Raw genomic sequence first — 21,580 nt, forward strand, 5'->3', positions numbered from 1 at the left:
CCTAGACCTATTTAAATTGTGCAAAGTTATGACATTTACTCTACTGACTCAGTTGCGACAAATATATTCTGCCCATAGGCTGATTCTGCCATATTCGATGCAAACAAAGCCGCTTTCCATTATGGAATTCCTGAAAACAAACAAATTAGCCGAAATGGAAATAATAAAACTTTATGATTATTACTTGATATTTCTCAATACGAGATAAATGTATTAATATCGTTTAACTGATCATAACGTCAATGTGTTCTGGCCAACTTACTAGGAGATACCATTCGAGGAGCTCATTATTAGAAAAATATTCCACACTTAAAAGACGAAGTAAAAGTAATTATCTCAAATAAAATGGCACCTTTCTTACACTTCACTTCGTTTGTTGACAGTTGACAACAAGAATTAATCTAGAAATAGATCTACGTCTAGACCTAAAATCTAGATCTAGAATATAAATTTACATTCTCGATCAGAAAGTCATTATATTATAAATTTATAGATTGTATAATAGATAGATTGTATAATAGATAGAGTATTGAGTAGCTCTAGTTTGTTTGCACACAGTCACACCAGTTCTCTTATTCAAACTTATACTTATTTATTGTTTAAAATTAATCTCATCAATCTCATCAGTCATCTGATCTGAGACTATCAGACTTCAGACTGAAACAATTCTTTGGCTTTGGACTTGGATTGGTTAAATTCTTATTATCACTAGATCTAGTCTATATACCCAGACGTACTGAAAATACTGATTATCAGACTAATATGAATCAACAACAGGGAAACACAACAGCACCAGGTCCGACCAGGGTCTACAACTAGAGTTTACTAGAGTCACTAGACTAGATCTATAAATTATAAATAGAATATATATCTATCTCTTTTTTAATTTTATTTTATTACAATGACCATACTAAATTAGCAGTACACACCCGCTACAACCTACTTTATAGCCTGGGCCTGTGAATTAGTGCCCGCTCTCTATTTCCTTTTCTGTCTCTCTCTCTTTTCAGTCTCTAGAACCCCCATTTTGTTTTCTTTTCACCTGCACATCATAATTTCTCTGACATACACTTTTGACTTGATTTGGAAACACCCTCATATGCCCCTAACACATACATGCACTCATATGACTTTTCTTTAGCTTCTCAATTCAGTCTGTATCTATATTATATTTCGATCATGACCTACCCCCTCTTTTTGGTTAGTTTTATTTTTTTTTTGTTTTTCAACCTTTAATCTTAATGCAAGCAATGTATGTTATTAGACACAGAATACATTTTTTCATACCATTAGTTGCAGGCCTAGAGAAAATTTTTTATTTTCCAAAGGCCCCAATTGAATGCCACATTCATGTTGGTTTTGTTTTTCATTTAGACTGTGTCTAAAAGGAAGTGGAAAGGATGCAAAGTACTGTATTGTTATAAATCTGGTGGTGGCACAGATGGGGGTAGTAGTATGTTTGTGGTCAGTCGATGCTAATTGCCCCAGCCCAGCGCTAGACGAGCTGTCAATGGTGACGAGTTACGATGGTCAGCCGAGAAGAGTGTCAACCTGACAATTCTGGAAGGATCGGCGTCGTGAACAGAGCTCAGGAGTGTCACGAGGGATGTAGTCATCTGACCACCCAGAAGGGTCAAGCGATGTTCTGTCCGGTTCTAGAAGGCTATTAGGGACCCTATATAAAGAGCGGAGTTGTCGCAGTCAAGACGGTTCAGAAAAGGGGTTCAGAGCCCGGTTCACTACAGTTCGGTCGACTACAGCACAGTTCAGCGGTGTGGTTCAGTAGTCTGGTTCTGTACGGAGCATTATGACAGTTCAGTGCGGAGTACTATCAAGTACAGTTGAGACGAACGGCGTCTTGATCTTGGTCTGTGATGGAGTCCAACACAATGAGCCCAGTGTGTGAAGTCAGTCCTGAACTGTTGAACCCAGTGCAAGTCCGGAACGAGACGGAGAGGCCAGTGCAAGAGTTGATACGGCGATACCGTTGATACGGAGCCTGTGTTACGTGTTGCCAATTGTTCAGTAATTGGCTGTAAGTTATTGGATATTAAACTGTTACGTTACTTTGGAGCCCTGAGTTGTCAAGTTCTTTAAGTTGGTGGTGTGTGGTGCAGTTTGCAGAGAGCCTGCATTTTTAGTTTCATTATCATTATGTGTTATGTTATCTTCTTTTAATGAGGCTACCCCTGTTATTTCCATTTTCTTAGATTAAATGTATGTACTCTTTCTGCCTTTGTTATATGTTAGAATGAAATCATGTATCTTGTAATTTTAGGAAAAATACAGTCCAGACTATCAAGAATAAGTATCTGTAAACAGAAGCCTACCAGGTTGATTTATAAGATTGTTTCACATTTGAAGTTAACAAATCCATTTTTTTAAATGATAAAAGATATAAAAACACCTTTTTCATAAATTTAGATTAATAAAATTTTTGCAAATAGAAAAAAAAAATTTACTTAAGAAAAAAATAAAATTAAAAAAAAAACAACAAAAAACATGTTAATAGGGGGCATTATATTACTAATACAAGCTAAAAATGTATTGGTTTAAATAGAAGACAAATTTTTTTTTCAGTATCCGTTTCCGATGTTCGTTGCAGAATACTATCTTGGATGTTCTTAGAGCAAGGCCTGGTTGGGTTGAAATTACAACGTAAGATAATTGGCTCATATTTTTCTTAGTACTTTTTCTTTAGGAAAATTTGTAGAGAACTTATAACCAAATACTGCTATTAGTGTGTCAAATATTGTTCAAATCATTAGTTTCTTGAGCTGCTTAACATGTTTGCTAACTTTGCTATCAGTAGTTAAGAATGAGCTATAGTTTTATATCTTATTTCATTACAGCATTATAGATAGTGTGCAGAAGCTAACTATCATGCATGAAAAGAATATCTGTTAAGGATAAAAGAATGTAGTTTAAGAAATATTTAACTAGTTCTTGCATGACTGCAAACATATTTCAGCAATGATTGGGATTTCTGTTGGTGTGACAAGGACTGGTTAAACAACCCAGATGAGTGCAATTTTTTTCCTGAAAATTCCAAAGTCAGCCATTTCCTAAATTTTTTTGAGGTTAATAAGAAGGATATATATTTCTGTGCTGGTTTTCTGTTAGAAAGCTCTTTTTGCACCTTAACAAAATATATTTGTTTTTGTTTAGCTTATGTATTAATTTACAAAACTTGTTTGTATGTGCAGTGGGCTTTCATTAAAAATGTATTAGCTTAATTGGAGTGCACTGATTTGAAAATACAAATTATTTTTTATTTTTTTCAATTTAATTAAAATTAAAAAATCTAAAAAAAAAACAAAACTTTTTATTTTGAAGAGGTTTCTTTTTCTCTAAGACAGTTATAAATCTATTTTTTTTTAAAAGTTAAAAATTTCTTTATTTAGCGCAGATTAAATTCACTTGTATATGCTTTTTGTGTCTGTGTGATTGTTAAATATTTCAGTGACAGACGACTCTTGCATTCCAGCAACAAAAAAAACAACAATAACAAAATGAAACTATCATTTTTGCTGGCCTTATTGTAACAGAAAGAAGTCAAATAATTATATTTTTTTATTTTCAGTTTTTATTGTTAGGGTAAACTATCCAAGACTTTAGTTTTAATTTGTGACCTATTCAGTACTTTTACATTATAGTCCAATATAAGTTAAACCTCATTCAAGTTAACAAAAAATTTATGTACGTATGTATAAGCTCGGTTTAGTTTGACTTCCCCAGGAGCAATAGTAAAAAAAAAAAAATATATAAATATTCTAGAGTGCTGTGGAGAAAATTCTAGAATTTTAAAATATTGGTTTAATTTCTGAAATAGGTGGCGAGTTCAAAATAAACTTTGAATGAAGTTTCTGGGAAAATCTAATCTAGAAGTGATTTTGTTGTATAGAAAGCCTTTCTAAGCTTGGTCTTACAGCTTTTATCATCACACACACATATATATATATATATATTATTGCAAAAGCAATGATCTTGAAAAGTGTATTTTGTTAAGTTGCACCAAGAGTTCTCTGTCCCTGTTACTTGATGTACCAACATGAATTGTATTTGTGCTCGTAGCGAGGGAGTTGGCTGGGACTTCTACTGGGCAGATGTTTGGTGGATGAAAGAGATCTTTGATCGGGCTTATCTTGAAGATCAAGTCAGAATTAACCATTTCCGAAATCATTATGAGGTAGCTTTATCATTTCAGTATTTTTTTCCTAATTCTTATGCCAAAGTTTAAATGTATTTTAAATTGTGAACATTTACATGTCAAATTTTGTTTCAGTAGTTCAAGATATATGATATCAAAGAAATAAGAAAAAAATAAATGTAAAAGATACAAATACAAATAGAATATGAAAATGATAAAACTCTTAGGAAAAAGAATCCTTATCATAACACAGCTTCTTTGAAACCTACAAACTATTCATAAGTTGTATTTTTGTTTGCTGTCTGTTTTTTCACTAATGATGTATTTTATTGTTCTTCGTTCAAAGAGTTTAATCAGTGTGGATTATTATTGTTAGGTGATATTTTTGTTTTTCAATGTTTTCACCATCAGATTCAACAGTCTTTTTTCATCTTTTAAAAATAAACAAAATTATTTCAGTAGCACAGTTCTCATTAGTTATATTTAATATCTTGAGATGATAATGTGATTATTTAGACTTTATGAAGATAATAACAACTATTAGATAATAACAACTATGGTAAACAAATTAGTTTTTAAAAAAAATACAATTGAGCTTTTACTTGTGTAAAACATGCAATATTTTATTTAATACATTTCTAAAATTAATTATATATAAAATAGTTCTAAATAATACATTTTAAACTATTTTATTGGAAACTATATTATATAATAATAATAATATACCAACATGTAACATGTTAGTTATACTAACATAATGATATAATATAAACTTGTTTTATTGATAAAGAATTATTTTATTTAGTAATTAAGTAGTTTTAATGCTATTTTTAAAAATAAATTTTCTAAATTTTTTTTTGTGTGCAGGGGCTTGACATATAGTTTTTTTTTTCTTTGTATTTTATGTTATAGCTGACAAGAAAAAACTTAATGGTGAAAAACTTAAAGAGACTGCGGCGTCAACTTGAACGTGATTCTGGCAAGCTGGAAGCACAAAAATATCCTTTAAAGCAGTTAACAGAACACTTTTTATGTCATTTTCTTTTGACAGCAAAGTTTTATAAAAGAACTAGATTTTACCTACCATGTATGGTGGGACACTTTTTTGATTCAGAAAAAAATCACTCATTGGTGGAAAACTGGTAAAAAGAAAAGAAAAAAAAAGAATATGACTAGACTGACTTGTATCTCTACTGATATTCGTTATTCCAACCTGAATCTAAAAAGGTTTTATAGATCTATATTTTAAGATATTTTGTTATGGAGCACTACACAAAGTTTTGATACACCATGTTACCAAAAACAAAAAATAAAGTTAATCTTTTAGTCCTGACAGTTTATGAGACAGATGACCTCACCTGTTCATGTGGCCAATACAATGCCCTTTACTTTTCCCATTTAATATCACTTACCCAGTCTAATTGGTTTGGTATGTGGACATCTTAAAACTCCAGAAGTTTAAAATCTCAGTCTTTCTGGAATTGGAACTCTCAATTTGGTAGCCAAGGGCTTTAACAGGAAAAAAAAATCATCTTTCTAAACTTAGTATATTTCTGGTTTTTTATCTCATATGTCCTTGACCTTCTTAAATGTGACTTCTATCCTGCCACTTTTGAACTTCCAGTAAGTTGAATCTGTTTTGATTTGTTATAAAAAAAATTGATTGAAATATGAATTAGGTAGTAAATGGCAACAATCCAAATTAATCTTTAAAAATTTTTTGTTTTGAATTGTAATTTTGAAAAATTGGGTTAAACTATGACATACCTTGGAAGCATCATAGACAAAGAGGGGGAAGCAGACACAGATGTCAAAACATGAATCAACAAAGCTTTCAAATACTCTATGGCTGATCTGGCTGGTCAAAAGTTCTTTTATATGGTGCAAAGACTTGGAGAGTAAAAACTAGTAATACAGACAAGCTCCAGCATTCACTAAAAAATGTTTGATGTTAAATGGCCAAGCAAAATTTCAAACAATAGTCTGTGGGGAAAAAAAACAGCAAACACGAAAAGAGCAAGAAATAAACAAAAACACAAATAGAATTGGATTGGCATTTATTGCAAAAAAAACCCTCAGAAAGCATTGCAAAACAGGCCCTAGACTGGAATACTGGTTAAGCCAATAATAGAATATGCATCCTCTGTTTGGGACCCCCCAACTCAAGAAAACATTAAGAAACTGGAACAGACACAAAATATAGTAGTGAGATTCATAACGAATGAATATTCACATTTGACTAGAGTAACACCTTTACTAAAATCATTAAATTTAGAAAGCCTTCAGGATAGAAGACTTAAAAGTAAAGTAGCAATTATACATAAAACAATGAACCAAAAACAAAATTTAATAAAATACTCAGAAAGACACAAAGATAAAGGCACATTCCTCGTTCCATATGCTAGGACAAATTTGTACAAATGCTCCTTCTTCCCTAGCACTATTAGAGAATGGAATGGGTTGCCTGAGCTAGCCAGGAAAACCATTGACTTGGCAGAATTTAGGTCATTGGTTAATATGCATGACTAAATGCGTGACGTGTAGGATGTAATCATCTTCTTTTTTGAAGTAACGTCTGTATCATATAAGATAAGATAAGAGAAAGGCCGGAAGACCAAATAAACATGGAGAATATCTTAGACCAAGAGGCATAAATATGGATATGAACCGACTTGAGGGGCGTTGCCAGATGGCAAAGTGCAGTTGCGGCCCTATGCTCCACTGGGAGTCAAAAGTCAAGTAAGACAACCCATACCTCCTACAGGATGGGGGGAAGGGAAGCAAGCAGAGATCAGACTCAAGAGCATTGTGATGACAGTCTGAAGTGCATATCACACAACTAGTCAGCTATCATATCACACAACTAGTCAGCTCTCATATCACACAAAGGTCAGCTCTCATATCATACAACTAGTCAGCTCTCATCACACAACTAGTCAGCTATCATATCACACAACTAGTCAGCTATCCTGAAGTACAAAAAAACAATTCAACTTTGGTAGTCTATTCAAATATAGCTTTTGTTCTCTTCCATCTGTAGTCTGAGTACCACATATTTGTGGATGAATTTAGACGAAATCCAGGTACAATCTGGATCATGAAGCCTATTGCCAGGTCACAAGGCAAAGGAATTTTTCTCTTCAAGCGTCTTAAAGACATTACAGATTGGAAAAGGGTAGGGTAAATGTTTTTAAAATTTGAGAATCTATGAAACATTTGAATTCTGATAGATATATCTATAACCTTTAACCTGATGGTTAATTCAATTTTATTAAACAAATATTTGTTACTCAAAATTAAAAAAAAACAAAACATTCCTGTGTTTTGACATCAATTTTTTTTTAAAGCTGTGATAGACCAGCTACACTGAAAGTCCTTAAGGATAAAAATTGTTCTGTTAAAGATTTGTTGTTTTTTTTTTCTTCACTTAATTGTAGGGTGTTGAGTATCAACCTCAACTTCAAGTTACAGATGCTTCAACAGCACCAATTGAGACATATGTTGTTCAGCGATATATTGAGAACCCTTATCTGATTGGTGGTCGCAAGTTTGATATAAGAGTATATGTTCTAGTCACATCAGTAGGTATTAGTTCAATGCTAATTGACTCAATCATTGGAACATGGACTTATGTCTTTCCTTTTATTTTTAATGTGATTGTAGTTTCAAAAATATGATTTTATATTTCAGTATAATCCATTAAAAGCCTACTTGTATAGAAGTGGCTTTGCCCGCTTTGCAAACAACAGATATTCTTTAGATACCATAGATGACAACTGTATCCTTTGATTAGTTTTAGTTAATTCATTTAGTGCATCATCATCATCAAACTCTATTTGAGTGAGGGCTTGAGAGGCTCAAATCATCTCTTGCAAAAGCCCTGGAAAAAAATCCTGCTGTTATGAATAGTACATACAGTTTGAGATTTTGTGGTTACCCAGACCTGTCGAGATGGAGATCAAGAAGTCTGGGGCATTGAAAGAGAATATGAGACACAGTTTCCTCTTCTTCTCCGCATCAAGTGGTTAAAGGAATTTCAGTTTCAACAAATGAATTTAGTCAAATCAAAATTCACAATAATATATGAGAAGACTATCTGGCCTGATAAAATCTGTTGGTGGAAATAACACTAAAATTAACAGGGTTAAATAACCCAGTTATGATTAGAGGTTTCTGTGGCCTTCTAAACCACTGGGGTTCAAATTCTGTCATCACCACTGTAGTCAGTATCTGAGCTATATATATATATATATATATCCTAAGAATGTTTACAATTTTGTTAGGTAGAGGATGAGGCAAGTTGCCCCAATGTTCACTGACAGAATCTTATGTTTGCTTTAAGGAAATGATCCTTATATATAAGCATATCATGAAATGGGATTCAGATTATAAGTAGAATAGAGACACTAGAACAGAAACATTGTTCCTTATTTTGTCATGAACAGATATCCACTTGACTAATGTTGCTATTCAGAAAACAGCTCCTGACTATGATCCTGAAAAGGGATGCAAGTGGTCAACACAGCAACTCCGTATGTACCTAACAGCCAAACATGGACAGAGCAAAGTAAGGGGGGCTACTCTTGTCTTCCCTATGATTATAATAATGTTGAAGCGAGATGTCTAAACAGGAGTAAATGTTTTGTAGATTTAGTAAATATTCTGACAATGCTCTCCAACATCCAGTCATTGCACTGAGCAGTATAGATTTGTAGGCTTTTTTTTTTTCATCTTGTAAGTGACCAAGGGAGTTTAATTTTTTTTTTACTGTCAAGCAGTTGTCTTCACTATTTCTTAACTAAAGTGTCTTAATAAGCTTTATATAGCTAAACTGCATCAACTGCTAAAGATTGGTTTGTCTTAAAGTGGTCCTTGACTGAAAAAAATTTACAATGTCACTAACACAGTAACACCAGTTCAGTGAAAGGGCTGAGCACAAGGAGTTTGGTCACTCTTGATAGAATAATGAATTAGTTTTAGTCCAAATTAGTGAAATTCTCACTAGATGTTCATGAGGCTAGTGATGTTACATTTTCTTTAAAGTCAAAGTTGTGTGGTCAAACATACATAAACCCAGAGAACTTTATGACATTCTGAAACCTTGCCTAAAATTCCCCCCATTTTCCAGTATTGGAACTTGAGACCCTGAGGTGAATTGAATTATTTTATCGCTGTACATCCACTTACTACAGTACATTGAAAGTATTCTTCTTCCTTTTTTCCCTTTCTTTAGGTGAACACACTGTTTCAACAAATGACCAACATATTTATTCTAAGTCTCCAGTCATGCCAAAGAGTCATCATCAATGATAAACATTGCTTTGAACTGTATGGCTATGACATTCTCATAGACTCTAATCTCAAGCCGTAAGTTGAACATAGATATTTATGTACTTGATGTAGCTATGTTGGCTAATTGAGCTATTAAGTTACTTGACTTAGTAACTGTTGTTTACTTGAAGTATTAAGTTACTTGACTTAGTAACTGTTGTTTACTTTAGAATATATTTCTATATCTATTTTTATTCACCTACTTGTTGACTGTATAAAAACCCTAGACTTCTCTACGCTAGGTGGCTGATAGAAATCAATGCCTCTCCTTCCCTCACTGCAAGCAATCAGGAAGATTATGACTTGAAGTTTGGTCTTCTCAATGATGTGCTCAATGTATTGGATCTAGAAAATAGGTTGGTTTTAGGACTTGCACAACTTTTGTACTATCTTTTCTGCAATAACTTTCATTTTATGGTAAAAGTGAGTCATTTATAGAGTTATTTCTCTTTTATTTTGTTTCTTATGTACAAAAAAATACTTGACAAAGAGATTTTTAAATTAAAGGGTTGCCTTGAGCTTCTACTAACAAGCTTTTTTTAGTCTGGAAGATATGGTTATGAATATCTTTAATTAGAAGTTTTTTGTTTCTTTCTGTTCATATAAACTTTAAATGTATCTACTTCATTTTTTAAATTTCTATTACAATTTGTTCTAATGGGGTCTAAAAGTAGAAATCAAACATTCCATCAGCTAATAAACTCTCAAACATTTTGTGATGATATTTATGTGACGATCAATTCATTGCAGACTTACTGGCAAGGAGAAGAAAGTGGGTTTATTTGATCTCATGTGGGATGATGGACCAGTGTTTCTAGAGGACAATGGAAATGAAGATTTAGTCAAAGCACAAACAACACTGACAAATGCTAAATTAGGTCTCTGTAACTTTTCTGTTTTATGTTTAGCATTATAATGGCAACAGATTAGTATTACTTTGAAGTGTACCTAGTGTGATAGTTGATTGAAAAAAACAACTATTATATATGAATGAATATACTTATTCCAAAGGTCTGTTATATCTCTTTGGTACCTCACTAGTCCTGGTGACCCATTGACTCACTTTTATTTTTTCTTCTTAGCCCTTGAGCTTCATCCTGTGTGATTTGTTCATTACTTGATATTGTCTCTTCATTATCTCCTATTTCCTGGTACCTAACTGAAAGACTTTTGTGTCTTAAGAATATATTGCTTAAACACCTACATTTTTGTCTTCATATAAATGTCCTGTACAAATGTTGAATAATTTAATGATTAATCATAATTTTCAAAAATTTTTAGAATTATAATTTTTATAATCACTGATTAAATGTCTTAACAAAATTGCATGTTTGCATTTCTAAAAACTTTTTCTTTGATTTCTTCTCCCAGGCTGTGTCAACGACAGATTACAAAATTTGAAAGAAATCTATCAGACAGCTGAAGTTTTCAAAAAACTGAATTGAACTGTTCTAGGTTGAAATAGAAAATTTTAATTTTTTTTTTTTAATTTCATGGAAAACCAAGTTTACTAATTCAACTGTGATAATAAAATGTGCCAGATCTATGCAGCAATGGAAGGCTTACTACATTACCTTTAAAATTGTGTATGTATGGCTTTACAAAATCAACTGTGATAATAAAGTGTGCCAGAGCAATGCTTCAATACAAATCCAAATGTGTTTGATTTTTTAAAATATATTTGTAAAAAGTTAAATTTTCAAAATGGAATGTTTCTACTTCTCCCATTGTCAAGTTTTTAATATTCAATCAAACTTTGTAGTTCTTCTTGTCAATGATGGAAAACCTTATGGAACAAAGCATTTCAAAGGCTTTCCTTAGTTGATAGCATTGCTCCATAATATAAAGGCTGAGGAAGTGCATTGACAGCCATTGACAATATGATGTAGAATGCAGCATTCACATGTGATACAATTTGTTTTTTTACTTAATTCTTCCCCTTCTATTTAGAGGTGTCATAAGAAGATATTTAAGTTGCTTTTTTTTTTTTTTTTCAAATTTTAAGGCCTGTTATTGAACCCTAAGATTTTTCTCATGTTATATTGTGTTTACTAAGCCAATCCACCTTTAGTCTGAATTTTAAATCTGAATATCCGGTTACCTGGTGTTGTGTATGCTCATTTAAAGCTGCTTGATTTCCAAAACCAGTTTATTTGTTAGCAACTAATTTTTACTTGTTATGGTACTTACCATAAACAGGTTTCATCTATTTTATTCATTTAATACAGAAATAACAAATTGTTGTAAACTTGTTCTCCTCTCCCCGACTGACCATTTTTCCCCACGTGAGAACTTTTTAAATTTTGTTCATGTTTTGGAGGCGAAACTGACCTGAGCGAGTGTGTTGAGGTAAAAAGTAACTGGAGTTATGATTGTGGATTTTTCAACGGAGGATTGTTTTTCTTAATCGGTTTTGTGAATAGTTGTATGTACATTTTGATTAGGAGGACTGTGAAATTATTTCGATTACTTGGATTATTGACTGTTCGTAGTGGATTGTGCTTCTGCAACCAGAAGGATATCGGCGACCTGACAAAGTCGTAACAATATTCATAATTACAAATAAACATGATTCAAATCAAACAGATATAATTAGCTTAGAAATGTATGGATCTTACTGTATTAAGGGATTGTAAAGAAGAGAATAACCAAAACAAATGAAAACATTGTACAAAGAAGTGATTTTATTTAATAACTTGAACAAAGAGATTTTAGAATTAATACAACAAAAACTGGTAGAAATTGAAAATCGGACAACATAAAGTTAAAAAAACTCTTCATTGATGATTTTTAGTTGTCCAAAAATGTTACACAAAAAATAGCTAACTTAATAATTATTGAAGTGAATCAACATCAATTACTATACTGTACAGTAACCCATCCGCCACCCCTTCCTAATCAGATTGAAATTGCCAAACTTGATTTTTCTCAAACAAGAACATTATCCAGAGACTTGTTGATTATTTGTTAAGTATGATGGATTTTCTCAGTAGATGCTTTTTGTTTTATTTTCTTAATTAATTGTTGTAGAAACACTTCTTGAAAATACAATTTAAATAAACTTAGATAATAAAGATAAATTAAATAATAGACTTTCAATAAAGACACAGTAAATATGGGACGGAGTCATCAACAAAGCATTAAGTGAGGTACCACAGATTTTTAAATAAAAACTTGTACAAAATTTTAACAAGAAAAACAATTATTTGATCATATGCTGCCTGGCATTCAAGTGTACATCAAAAAAAAAATCATTTGGAACAATTCATTAAATTCATTTGAACATGTGGAAATTTTACAAGAGAAATTTTGACACAAATTGTACAACAACAAAAAATGGTACATTAGAAAAAATGTTAACATTGTACTTCAATGTTTTTGTCATCAGTAGTTTGTAGCATTGATAAGTTCAGTCTGGTCTTGTTATGGTTTACTGATATTCATCATATCTGGCAAAACAATTTTCCTATATTTCTTTTCAAGCTGCTTCATGTATTTGATCTCATCAATAGGATGGAAATTTTTTATTGGTTCCTCCTATAAGAATGAAAAAGAAACAACAACAACCAATCAATATCAATGAATCTATGTAAAATAATATGTCAAAAGAATAAACAAAAGTGAAGTACCTCTATTCTTATGTCTACATAGGTTCACCATAAGAAAAAAGACTACATTTCCTTACCATTAGAAAAATGACCAAGTCTTGATCTTGCATGTGTGACAGTATATTTTCCTGTAAATGTTTTAGGATGGCCACACACAGGTAAATTTGGTAATCCACACCCAGTACCACACAGATGACCACATAGTGCATGATATCCAACCAGTCCAGGTAGTTCCAGAAACACTGAGTTAGCCAGTGCATGCAGATCTGCATACAAAATGACATTAGTTCATTATAATATGTAAAATGTGACATAACAGAGTTTGCACTGATTGGATTGGGACCTAAGATAATGTTAAGCTTGAAATGTCAGCAGCATGGATAAGGGATAGCATTCAAACTTTTTAAAAAGGCATAGTCTTATAGCTATGTATTCAGATTACTAAAGGCATAGTCTTATAGCTATGTATTCAGATTACTAAAGGCATATTCTTATAGCTATGTATTCAGATTACTAAGGGCATAGTCTTATAGTTATGTCTTCATATTACTAAAGACCTAGTCTTCTAGTGTATGTTATCCCATTAGACTCACCTGAGAGGGTGTATATCCAGACATTTTAAAGGCTGAGACAACAAGAGGCAGCTCTGTCTGAAGTAACAACTCAATATTGTGGGCAGTGCTGGAGAACAAAGGGGACATCCCACTGGACAAAATATTATTGGGGAGAAGCTGAAAATAATGATCAAGACTAATGAACTATGACCTTGTAATTGTAATCAGTATCTTAAGGTTTAAAGGATATAAAGTAGATCATTGAACATATAAAATATTGGAATAAAATAAGATAATAATTATCATTAAGTCATTTTATTATTAATTATTGTATAACTTAGCTATGACTGGAGGGTCAAAGATAGTGAATGACATTTTAAACTGGCCACAACTACAATATACAAATTTGTTTCAATCCTTATGCTTTTAAAGAGACAATGGTGAAGTTTTCCACAGTACCAGCTAGTGAGTATATTTCAGTCTGTTAGACACAAAGCCAACTAGATCTAAAACTGAAGTCAATCGAGCACTACAAGGTGCATAATTGTTAATTTCCTTCTGTGAATTTCTTTAATTGCCTGTCATTCACTGATATGCCTGCTTTTAGTTTTTGCCCATCTCAGCATGATATGCTGGTGTGTGATAATAGGAATAGTTGTCTACACAACAGAAAGTTCACTTAAAATGCTGGTGATTTGCTTTTGTATGTCTTGAGGTTTGGCCTGTGGGCCTGTGTCTATCCAAATGTTCCTAAGATAAGCTTTGTTTTTTTTTTAAAGTATTTTTTTTATTGCTGGTCTTATTGTTAAAAATATTTGGCTTTCATTTGCTTCAGTTTGCAGTCACCTTGATGGGTCAGTTCCTCCAAGCTTATTCATTTTGACATGATCAGGTTTTCCTGATTTCTCCTTAAATTTATGGAAATTTGAGTGAAAATTCATTAAAAAACGAGCAAGCAAGAAGAACAACAGAGTTAAAAAGTAAACTTACAGCAGCATGGAGCCTGGCCATCCAAATGTAACCAGAAGTGCCAAGGGCAGACAAATGGTGTAAAAAGTGCCAAGCCTTCTCTGTGTTCCCATTGTACATGAGAAATATTGTTGCTGTAAACCAATCAAATCCAGGGTAGGTTCCTTCTAGGAAACCTTGCACAAAGTTAAAGATGTCAAACCTTGGTTCTGCTTTAGACCATTAAAATGGAACACACCAATGTTTTAGAACTTGTTGGCAACAAAAAGTTTCCATTTGAAATGCACAGTATAAATATGATATAAATGGGTGAATGTCAGGTGACTCATAAGAACACTTTGACTAAATAGCTTATATTAGGTTAGATAACTAGTTGAAATGCTATCACATTATAAGTAAATGTCAAGTTCCCCTTTCAGTCCATGTGGTGTATAGGGCAGATGATGTTTAGGTCATCTGTTTCTTTGGCCAACGGTTAACAAGCAGGGTGTCATGTGGCCAGCACAACTACCAACTGCCTTTACTTTTCCCCAACTTAAGTCAGGTACCCATTAGAGTTGGGTGGACTCAAGGGTGCCTTAAAAATCCTGAAATTTAAAATCACAGTCTTAACTGAGATTCAATCCCAGGACCACTCGGAAGCCAATCGCTTAACCACTCAACCACCACACCCCTGTTTCTCAATGCACTCTGGATCAATTACTCATTTTGAGCATGGGAATAAATGAGTTAAGAGCATGATCTTTGAACGCTCTTCTTATTTGAATAGATTTTCTCTCTTTGTCAAATAATGCATTCAATGCTACATAATGGAGATCTATTAAAACTTGAAGGATACGTAGAGATGATTTCAAAGACTTCATCTGTTGTTTCAAGAAACATCCCGTCAACTTCATTAACCTGGTCAAGTTTTCTGTTGACTCTGAACTGGCGCTGATCACCTTTAAGTGGATTCCATATCTAAGAAAAGAAGTTTTAGATTATTGAAAAAAAAATGTAATGTGAAATTAGAAAAGCATTGTAAATAATGTTCTTTGCATGTAGATAGTCGAGTGATTGAAATCACAGTCCTCTGTAGTCTGAGTGAGGGAGAAGAAAATTTCATCTCTAGAAAATATGTGCTAATACCAATGAGCTATTTTGTTTCTTTTTTTTGGTAAAGATACTTTGGTGAACTGAAACTTATGCCTTGAACTAAATCTGTGTACATATAACAAAAAGCATAACATTTGATAGTTCTGCACCGCACCAATCTATGTGGGTCAGAACAAAAGCTTTCTTAGTTGTTTTTTTATTTGTACTTGATCACTTCAATGTGTGTCTTTTGAATGATTACATTTACAAGTGAACCACACAATAATCTAAATTAGCTTAAGCAATATACATTGGGTGCTTCCCCTTCTAGTGATGTCAATTACCTGATAGCCACTTTAATGCCTAAAGTTTGTAAGGGAGACAGCTTGTAGTTTTTTATTGCACTTTCAGTACCTGAATAATGAGAGCAGAAGATATTCAATCAGGAGTGTAGAACTACACCCAGTCAATTTACTTTTTATCAGAAGACACAAAAAAAAAAAACAAGAAAAAAACATCTAGACTATCTCAACAAACTGATATGACAATATATACTGGAATAGTTTTGTTGAAAATAGTTTAAACTTTTTTCAAAATCAGCAAAAAATTACTGTATGAAGTTAAATTACAGTATCTGCAGTTTAATATAGATAGTAGAATTACCAGTGAAATCAAACAAATGAAAAACAGCTTCTTCTTGCATATGGCTTTGACAATCAACCACCTGTTCCATAACATGAACCAGTGCTGTAAAAATAGTTTTTGAAAAATCAACTAGTAAGTCACCAGGTGATGATATTTAACTGACTTTATTTTTTTTAGATTGTTTAGATTTGTTAACTTCCGTTTTATTTACTTACTGTTTCCTTTAGAATGTTCAGACCCAGCAACTAAAGTTTTGACAAATAAATCTCGACATTTATCCAGCCAGACTTTAGGTTTTTTGTCTGCTTTTGGAGAACTCAGAAATTTACTGAGCTCATTGTCTGAAATAAATACATTATTTACACAAAATTCATTTACTATCAATCAAGATCATATATAAGATACACATAATTTAGGGATCTATTGAAATAATTTATGACTCTCCAATTTTTAGGATGAAATTATTAGAAAAACCACATTAGTCAAGTACTTTTTTTAAAAAAAGATTTCTATGCAACCAATCATTAGCATGGGATCTACAATTAAGACCAGAAAAAAGTGAAGACTGTAAAAAAAAAAGCTGAAAGATGTCTTGCTTTACAAAGTTTCCAATGTTGAGGGATGTAAGAGCTTAAACACAGGACAACTCAACACAACAGTCATAGTCACAAAAGTGCATATCACATGATTAGGCAGCCATCCATCCCTAATTTCAACCCAAATAAAAAGCAATGTATTGTATGCATCACAATTCATATAGACTTGATTTTAAAAATTTGCTTTCAAAGTAACTGGTAGAAAAATGACAAACTAATGAGCAAAGTACAACAATGAATGCGCTTGTCCTTGTCTAGATTTCAAGGTTTGAACCTAGAGGTAGGTGCCATGTCCTCAGTGATCAATCAAAAGGTAAGTCTAGGTATTTATTATAAACTAGATCATTGCAAAATAAATCTGTAAAATAAATAATAAATTAGATAAAATCTGACCTTGTCTTCCTGCAGCTCTTCCAGCAATATTTGGTTGATACTCTTTGGGGATGGGGTAAGAAGAAAATAGTGCTGGAGGCTTTACAATCTCTGTTCTGTCCTGTAATTTAAACAGTAAATGTGTATGTCCATAAGATGGATGTTGGTGAAGAAGGCTGAAATTGAGATTTTCTTTTTTTCAAAGTTTATAAAATATTTAATTAGTTTGGATTTGTATTTTAATTACATTGGGTAATTCTAGGCCAAGCTTAAAAAAAAATAATTTTTTATGAGTTCAGATTGTACATAATTATTAACAAAAGCATTCTTGACTCTTTTTGCACCAAGTGACTTGATTAGTCTACCAGTATAGAAAATAGAGTTTATTGGTATATTTATTTATTCATTTTTATTAATAAGTATTGATTTTTTAAAAACATGTTGAAACATTGACTTCTATTAGACTATATAAATAATCTTAAGATTCAATTTACAAAAAAAAAAAAGAAGAAAAAAAAAAGGATTTAAATGTCTTACATTTTCTAAAGACCTTAGTGGTAATGTTCTTTCTGAAGGTCCACCAATCAAAAAGGTTTTCACTAATATGTAGTTTCTTTCAAGTGATAGTACATCAACTATGATGAAGTCACTGAAAATAGTTCAAATCAAACACATCAAAAAAACATTGAGTAGACCTCTACAATTGAAACATTGAGTAGACCTGTACAGTTGAAACATTGAGTAGACCTCTACAATTGAAACATTGAGTAGACCTCTACAATTGAAACATTGAGTAGACTTGTACAATTGAAACATTGAGTAGACCTGTACAGTTGAAACATTGAGTAGACCTCTACAATTGAAACATTGAGTAGACCTCTACAATTAAAACATTGAGTAGACTTCTACAATTGAAACATTGAGTAGACCTGTACAGTTGAAACATTGAGTAGACCTCTACAATTGAAACATTGAGTAGACCTCTACAATTGAAACATTGAGTAGACCTGTACAGTTGAAACATTGAGTAGACCTCTACAATTGAAACATTGAGTAGACCTCTACAACTGAAACATTGAGTAGACCTCTACAGTTAAAACATTGAGTAGACCCCTACAGTTAAAACATTGAGTAGACCTCTACAGTTGAAACATTGAGTAGACCTCTACAGTTAAAACATTGAGTAGACCTCTACAGTTGAAACATTGAGTAGACCTCTACAACTGAAACAATGAGTAGACCTCTACAACTGAAACATTGAGTAGACCTCTACAGTTGAAACATTGAGTAGACCTCTACAGTTGAAACATTGAGTAGACCTCTACAACTGAAACATTGAGTAGACCTCTACAACTGAAACATTGAGTAGACCTCTACAGTTGAAACATTGAGTAGACCTCTACAGTTGAAACATTGAGTAGATCTCTACAATTGAAACATTGAGTAGACCTCTACAATTGAAACATTGAGTAGACCTCTACAATTGAAACATTGAATAGACCTCTACAGTTGAAACATTGAGTAGACCTCTACAATTGAAACATTGAATAGACCTCTACAGTTGAAACATTGAGTAGACCTCTACAGTTGAAACATTGAGTAGACCTCTACAATTGAAACATTGAATAGACCTCTACAGTTGAAACATTGAGTAGACCTCTACAATTGAAACATTGAGTAGACCTCTACAATTGAAACATTGAATAGACCTCTACAGTTGAAACATTGAGTAGACCTCTACAATTGAAACATTGAGTAGACCTCTACAATTGAAACATTGAGTAGACCTCTACAGTTGAAACATTGAGTAGACCTCTACAATTGAAACATTGAGTAGACCTCTACAGTTGAAACATTGAGTAGACCTCTACAGTTGAAACATTGAGTAGACCTCTACAGTTGAAACATTGAGTAGACCTCTACAGTTGAAACATTGAGTAGACCTCTACAGTTGAAACATTGAGTAGACCTCTACAGTTGAAACATTGAGTAGACCTCTACAGTTGAAACATTGAGTAGACCTCTACAGTTGAAACATTGAGTAGACCTCTACAGTTGAAACATTAACTGTACTTCCTATTAACTTCTCCTGTCATAAAATACAATTATAAAGATTTTAAAAAAAAATCAATGATGAATGTTAACAGATACCTTTCTTCTACTCTATTCATTTCTTGTTCCTGAAGTAAAAACTCTTGAAACTTGTACTGTGACTCTATGAGAAGAAATGTGTCTAGGCAGGATACCATGACAGACAGCAATCTGGTCAGACAACATTTATACATAAGTACAAATCAAAATCAAAGTTCCAACATGCCATGGAGTATTTGCCTGCCACAGAGTTTAAACAATTATTTGAACTAATGTTTTACCTCAACCCAAACGTGTGAGACTGTTCATAGTTGAACAAAGAGTGAATTTTGGCTGATGAATCTACAATAATCAGTCTATCTATCAAAGCCTGAAACATAATAATAATTAGAAATAAGCATATGAATCACTGCCTACTTACATGCTATAAATAAAAGGTTCTGACAAGCTCTAGTTTAATTAAACTAATCTACACTTGGAAAAGCAAAGGATGGTGGTCTGGTCATGTGGTATGAGCTCTAGATGGCTCCCTGGCTTCCCTCATCCGCTGCAGGAGGTTTGGGCTGGGTTGTAAAAATCTTCTATTCTGATGGAATATCCAAAACATGGAAAACAAACAAAACAAACTTCTTTCATTAAATTTTAAGTAAAATAAATGAATCAAGGACAATGGAGTTGCATTATAATGGATGAGTGGCTGTCTTAGGCTAAGCTATTAAGCTAATTAATTAGCAAAATATAAATTTCAAATTAACAAAAACAGCCAGATTAACATATGTGTATTAACTTTCTATATTTTTTTCTAATATCATCAAAAGATTATGTGATGAAAATAAATATTACAACTCTGGAAATTGAAGCAAAAAATAGCCTACACATGAACTAAATAAACAAAATATTACATATTTTTTAAAGTAGTGTCATCTTTGATAGTATTTAATTGCAATATAAATAGATCTCACCATTATGGACTCTGGAATCTCTCTCAAACTATACACTTCTTTAGATGGCAGTGGTTCCCCTTTCAATAGTTCATATACAGCTGGAAATGCAGAGAGAATGTTGACCAACCTGACAAAATGCTGAAACAAAATCAAACCTGGTTACACTAAGATCTAAACAGCTAAATGTTTCTTTCAAATTATGGAACATAAAATCATGCGTCTTTCAATAAGACAACAAAACAAATATATAAATTAAATATATTGTATATTTCATTTTTTATTTCACAAACACATTCTCTTGAATACTTAATGCAAACAATGTTACACTAGACCATGAAGCACTTAATGTAACCAGTCTTATAACAGGCCAGGAAAAACTTAATGTAACAATGATACACTAGACCAGGAAGTATTAAAAATAACCAGTGTTACACTAGACCAAGTAGTACTTCATGTCTTAGCTATCAGGGTCCTGGAAACACATTTTGGTAAAGTGTGTTTATTTGTGGGAAATAGAAGGAAAAGTTTCTAGGATGACATACTAGGAAATAAATACAACTTAAGTTATGATTTTCAGGCAAAGCATTTAATTATTTTTCTTACATTTTTTTCTACTCCAATATATCAAATATATATTTGTTAGGAATAGAGCCTTGCATAAGTAAAATTAATAAACAAAGTATTTTTTAAATTATCAGAATACACCTTCTGTGAGCTCCTATCCACTGGATCAATAGGCCAAGACTTTGGTGTAAACACAGGGACATCCTGAGGTCCACATTCTAGAGATGACCAAAGTTCCACCAACAGAGCCTTGATATAACCTGAAGTAAGAACAGAATGGACACTATGGATCATAGTGGAAATGATAAAATTAGAAGATATAGGTACATTGATAAAAATTATGATTTGAAAGATATCATAGACAGTGGTAGAAACACTAATAATACAAAAATGGTAACTTCTTCAGGTAATGTCAGTAAATCTGAGTTGTGATTTTGATCTAGTCACAAAAACAAGAGTTTAACTTAAAAAAAACAGGCATTCTAAAAATGTTGATTATGTGTAGAAAAAAAATCACTTAATACATACCACTTCCAACAGAAAATTTAATTTTTAAGAATTTTAAATCATTTCTTTGTAACATGTTATAATTATTTAGTAATATTATTGTAAATAAGATTGCTATCATATATATACGTATAACGGTTGGGCTGGTTCATTAATTTATAAGAATTATAAGAAT

General features: G+C 32.3%; 2 protein-coding genes across 8 annotated transcripts in view; one reads left to right on the top strand and one right to left on the bottom strand.

The window, feature by feature from the left end:
- Positions 1 to 227: 227 nt before the first annotated feature.
- Positions 228 to 11,031, top strand: LOC106067233 (probable tubulin polyglutamylase TTLL9). 4 transcript variants are annotated; one of them, XM_056035770.1, is made up of 14 exons: positions 228 to 327; positions 2,279 to 2,333; positions 2,581 to 2,658; positions 2,972 to 3,080; positions 5,063 to 5,146; positions 5,738 to 5,773; positions 7,191 to 7,325; positions 7,588 to 7,731; positions 7,841 to 7,928; positions 8,596 to 8,717; positions 9,384 to 9,517; positions 9,724 to 9,837; positions 10,232 to 10,359; positions 10,853 to 11,031. In XM_056035770.1, exons 1-14 carry the CDS (start codon positions 243 to 245, stop codon positions 10,924 to 10,926), a joined length of 1,386 nt encoding a protein of 461 aa, XP_055891745.1. In that variant the 5' UTR covers positions 228 to 242; the 3' UTR covers positions 10,927 to 11,031. The 4 variants fall into 4 exon arrangements, with proteins under 4 accessions (XP_055891745.1, XP_055891744.1, XP_055891747.1 ...); XM_056035769.1 differs by lacking the exon at positions 2,972 to 3,080 and adding an exon at positions 4,075 to 4,189; XM_056035772.1 differs by lacking the exons at positions 228 to 327; positions 2,972 to 3,080 and adding exons at positions 352 to 470; positions 4,075 to 4,189.
- A 1,114-nt stretch (positions 11,032 to 12,145) lies between these two features.
- Positions 12,146 to 21,580, bottom strand: part of LOC106067234 (protein broad-minded-like) — a 31,187-nt gene continuing 21,752 nt past the window's right edge. For all 4 annotated transcript variants that reach the window (XM_056035767.1, XM_056035768.1, XM_056035765.1 and 1 more), the window contains exons 20-33: positions 21,040 to 21,158; positions 20,353 to 20,472; positions 19,672 to 19,760; positions 19,451 to 19,561; positions 17,837 to 17,948; positions 17,321 to 17,420; positions 16,547 to 16,672; positions 16,350 to 16,433; positions 16,031 to 16,100; positions 15,451 to 15,572; positions 14,634 to 14,788; positions 13,683 to 13,820; positions 13,167 to 13,355; positions 12,146 to 13,018 (exon numbers count right to left, since the gene is read on the bottom strand). In XM_056035767.1, the coding sequence (XP_055891742.1) occupies positions 12,905 to 13,018; positions 13,167 to 13,355; positions 13,683 to 13,820; positions 14,634 to 14,788; positions 15,451 to 15,572; positions 16,031 to 16,100; positions 16,350 to 16,433; positions 16,547 to 16,672; positions 17,321 to 17,420; positions 17,837 to 17,948; positions 19,451 to 19,561; positions 19,672 to 19,760; positions 20,353 to 20,472; positions 21,040 to 21,158 (1,649 nt within the window). In that variant the 3' untranslated portion in view covers positions 12,146 to 12,904. The remainder of the gene's footprint in view (positions 13,019 to 13,166; positions 13,356 to 13,682; positions 13,821 to 14,633; positions 14,789 to 15,450; positions 15,573 to 16,030; positions 16,101 to 16,349; positions 16,434 to 16,546; positions 16,673 to 17,320; positions 17,421 to 17,836; positions 17,949 to 19,450; positions 19,562 to 19,671; positions 19,761 to 20,352; positions 20,473 to 21,039; positions 21,159 to 21,580) is intronic.

This window comes from Biomphalaria glabrata, chromosome 7 (assembly GCF_947242115.1).
Source record: "Biomphalaria glabrata chromosome 7, xgBioGlab47.1, whole genome shotgun sequence".
In the NCBI taxonomy this organism is placed as follows: Eukaryota; Metazoa; Mollusca; class Gastropoda; family Planorbidae; genus Biomphalaria; species Biomphalaria glabrata.

Coding starts and splice junctions, on each gene's coding strand:
- LOC106067233 (XM_056035769.1), top strand. CDS start 243: ATGTGTTCTGGCCAACTTACTAGGAGATACCATTCGAGGAGCTCATTA. Junction 2,334..2,580: donor TGTAAACAGAAGCCTACCAG/GTTGATTTATAA, acceptor TTTTTTTTTCAG/TATCCGTTTCCGATGTTCGT. Junction 9,838..10,231: donor GTATTGGATCTAGAAAATAG/GTTGGTTTTAGG, acceptor AATTCATTGCAG/ACTTACTGGCAAGGAGAAGA.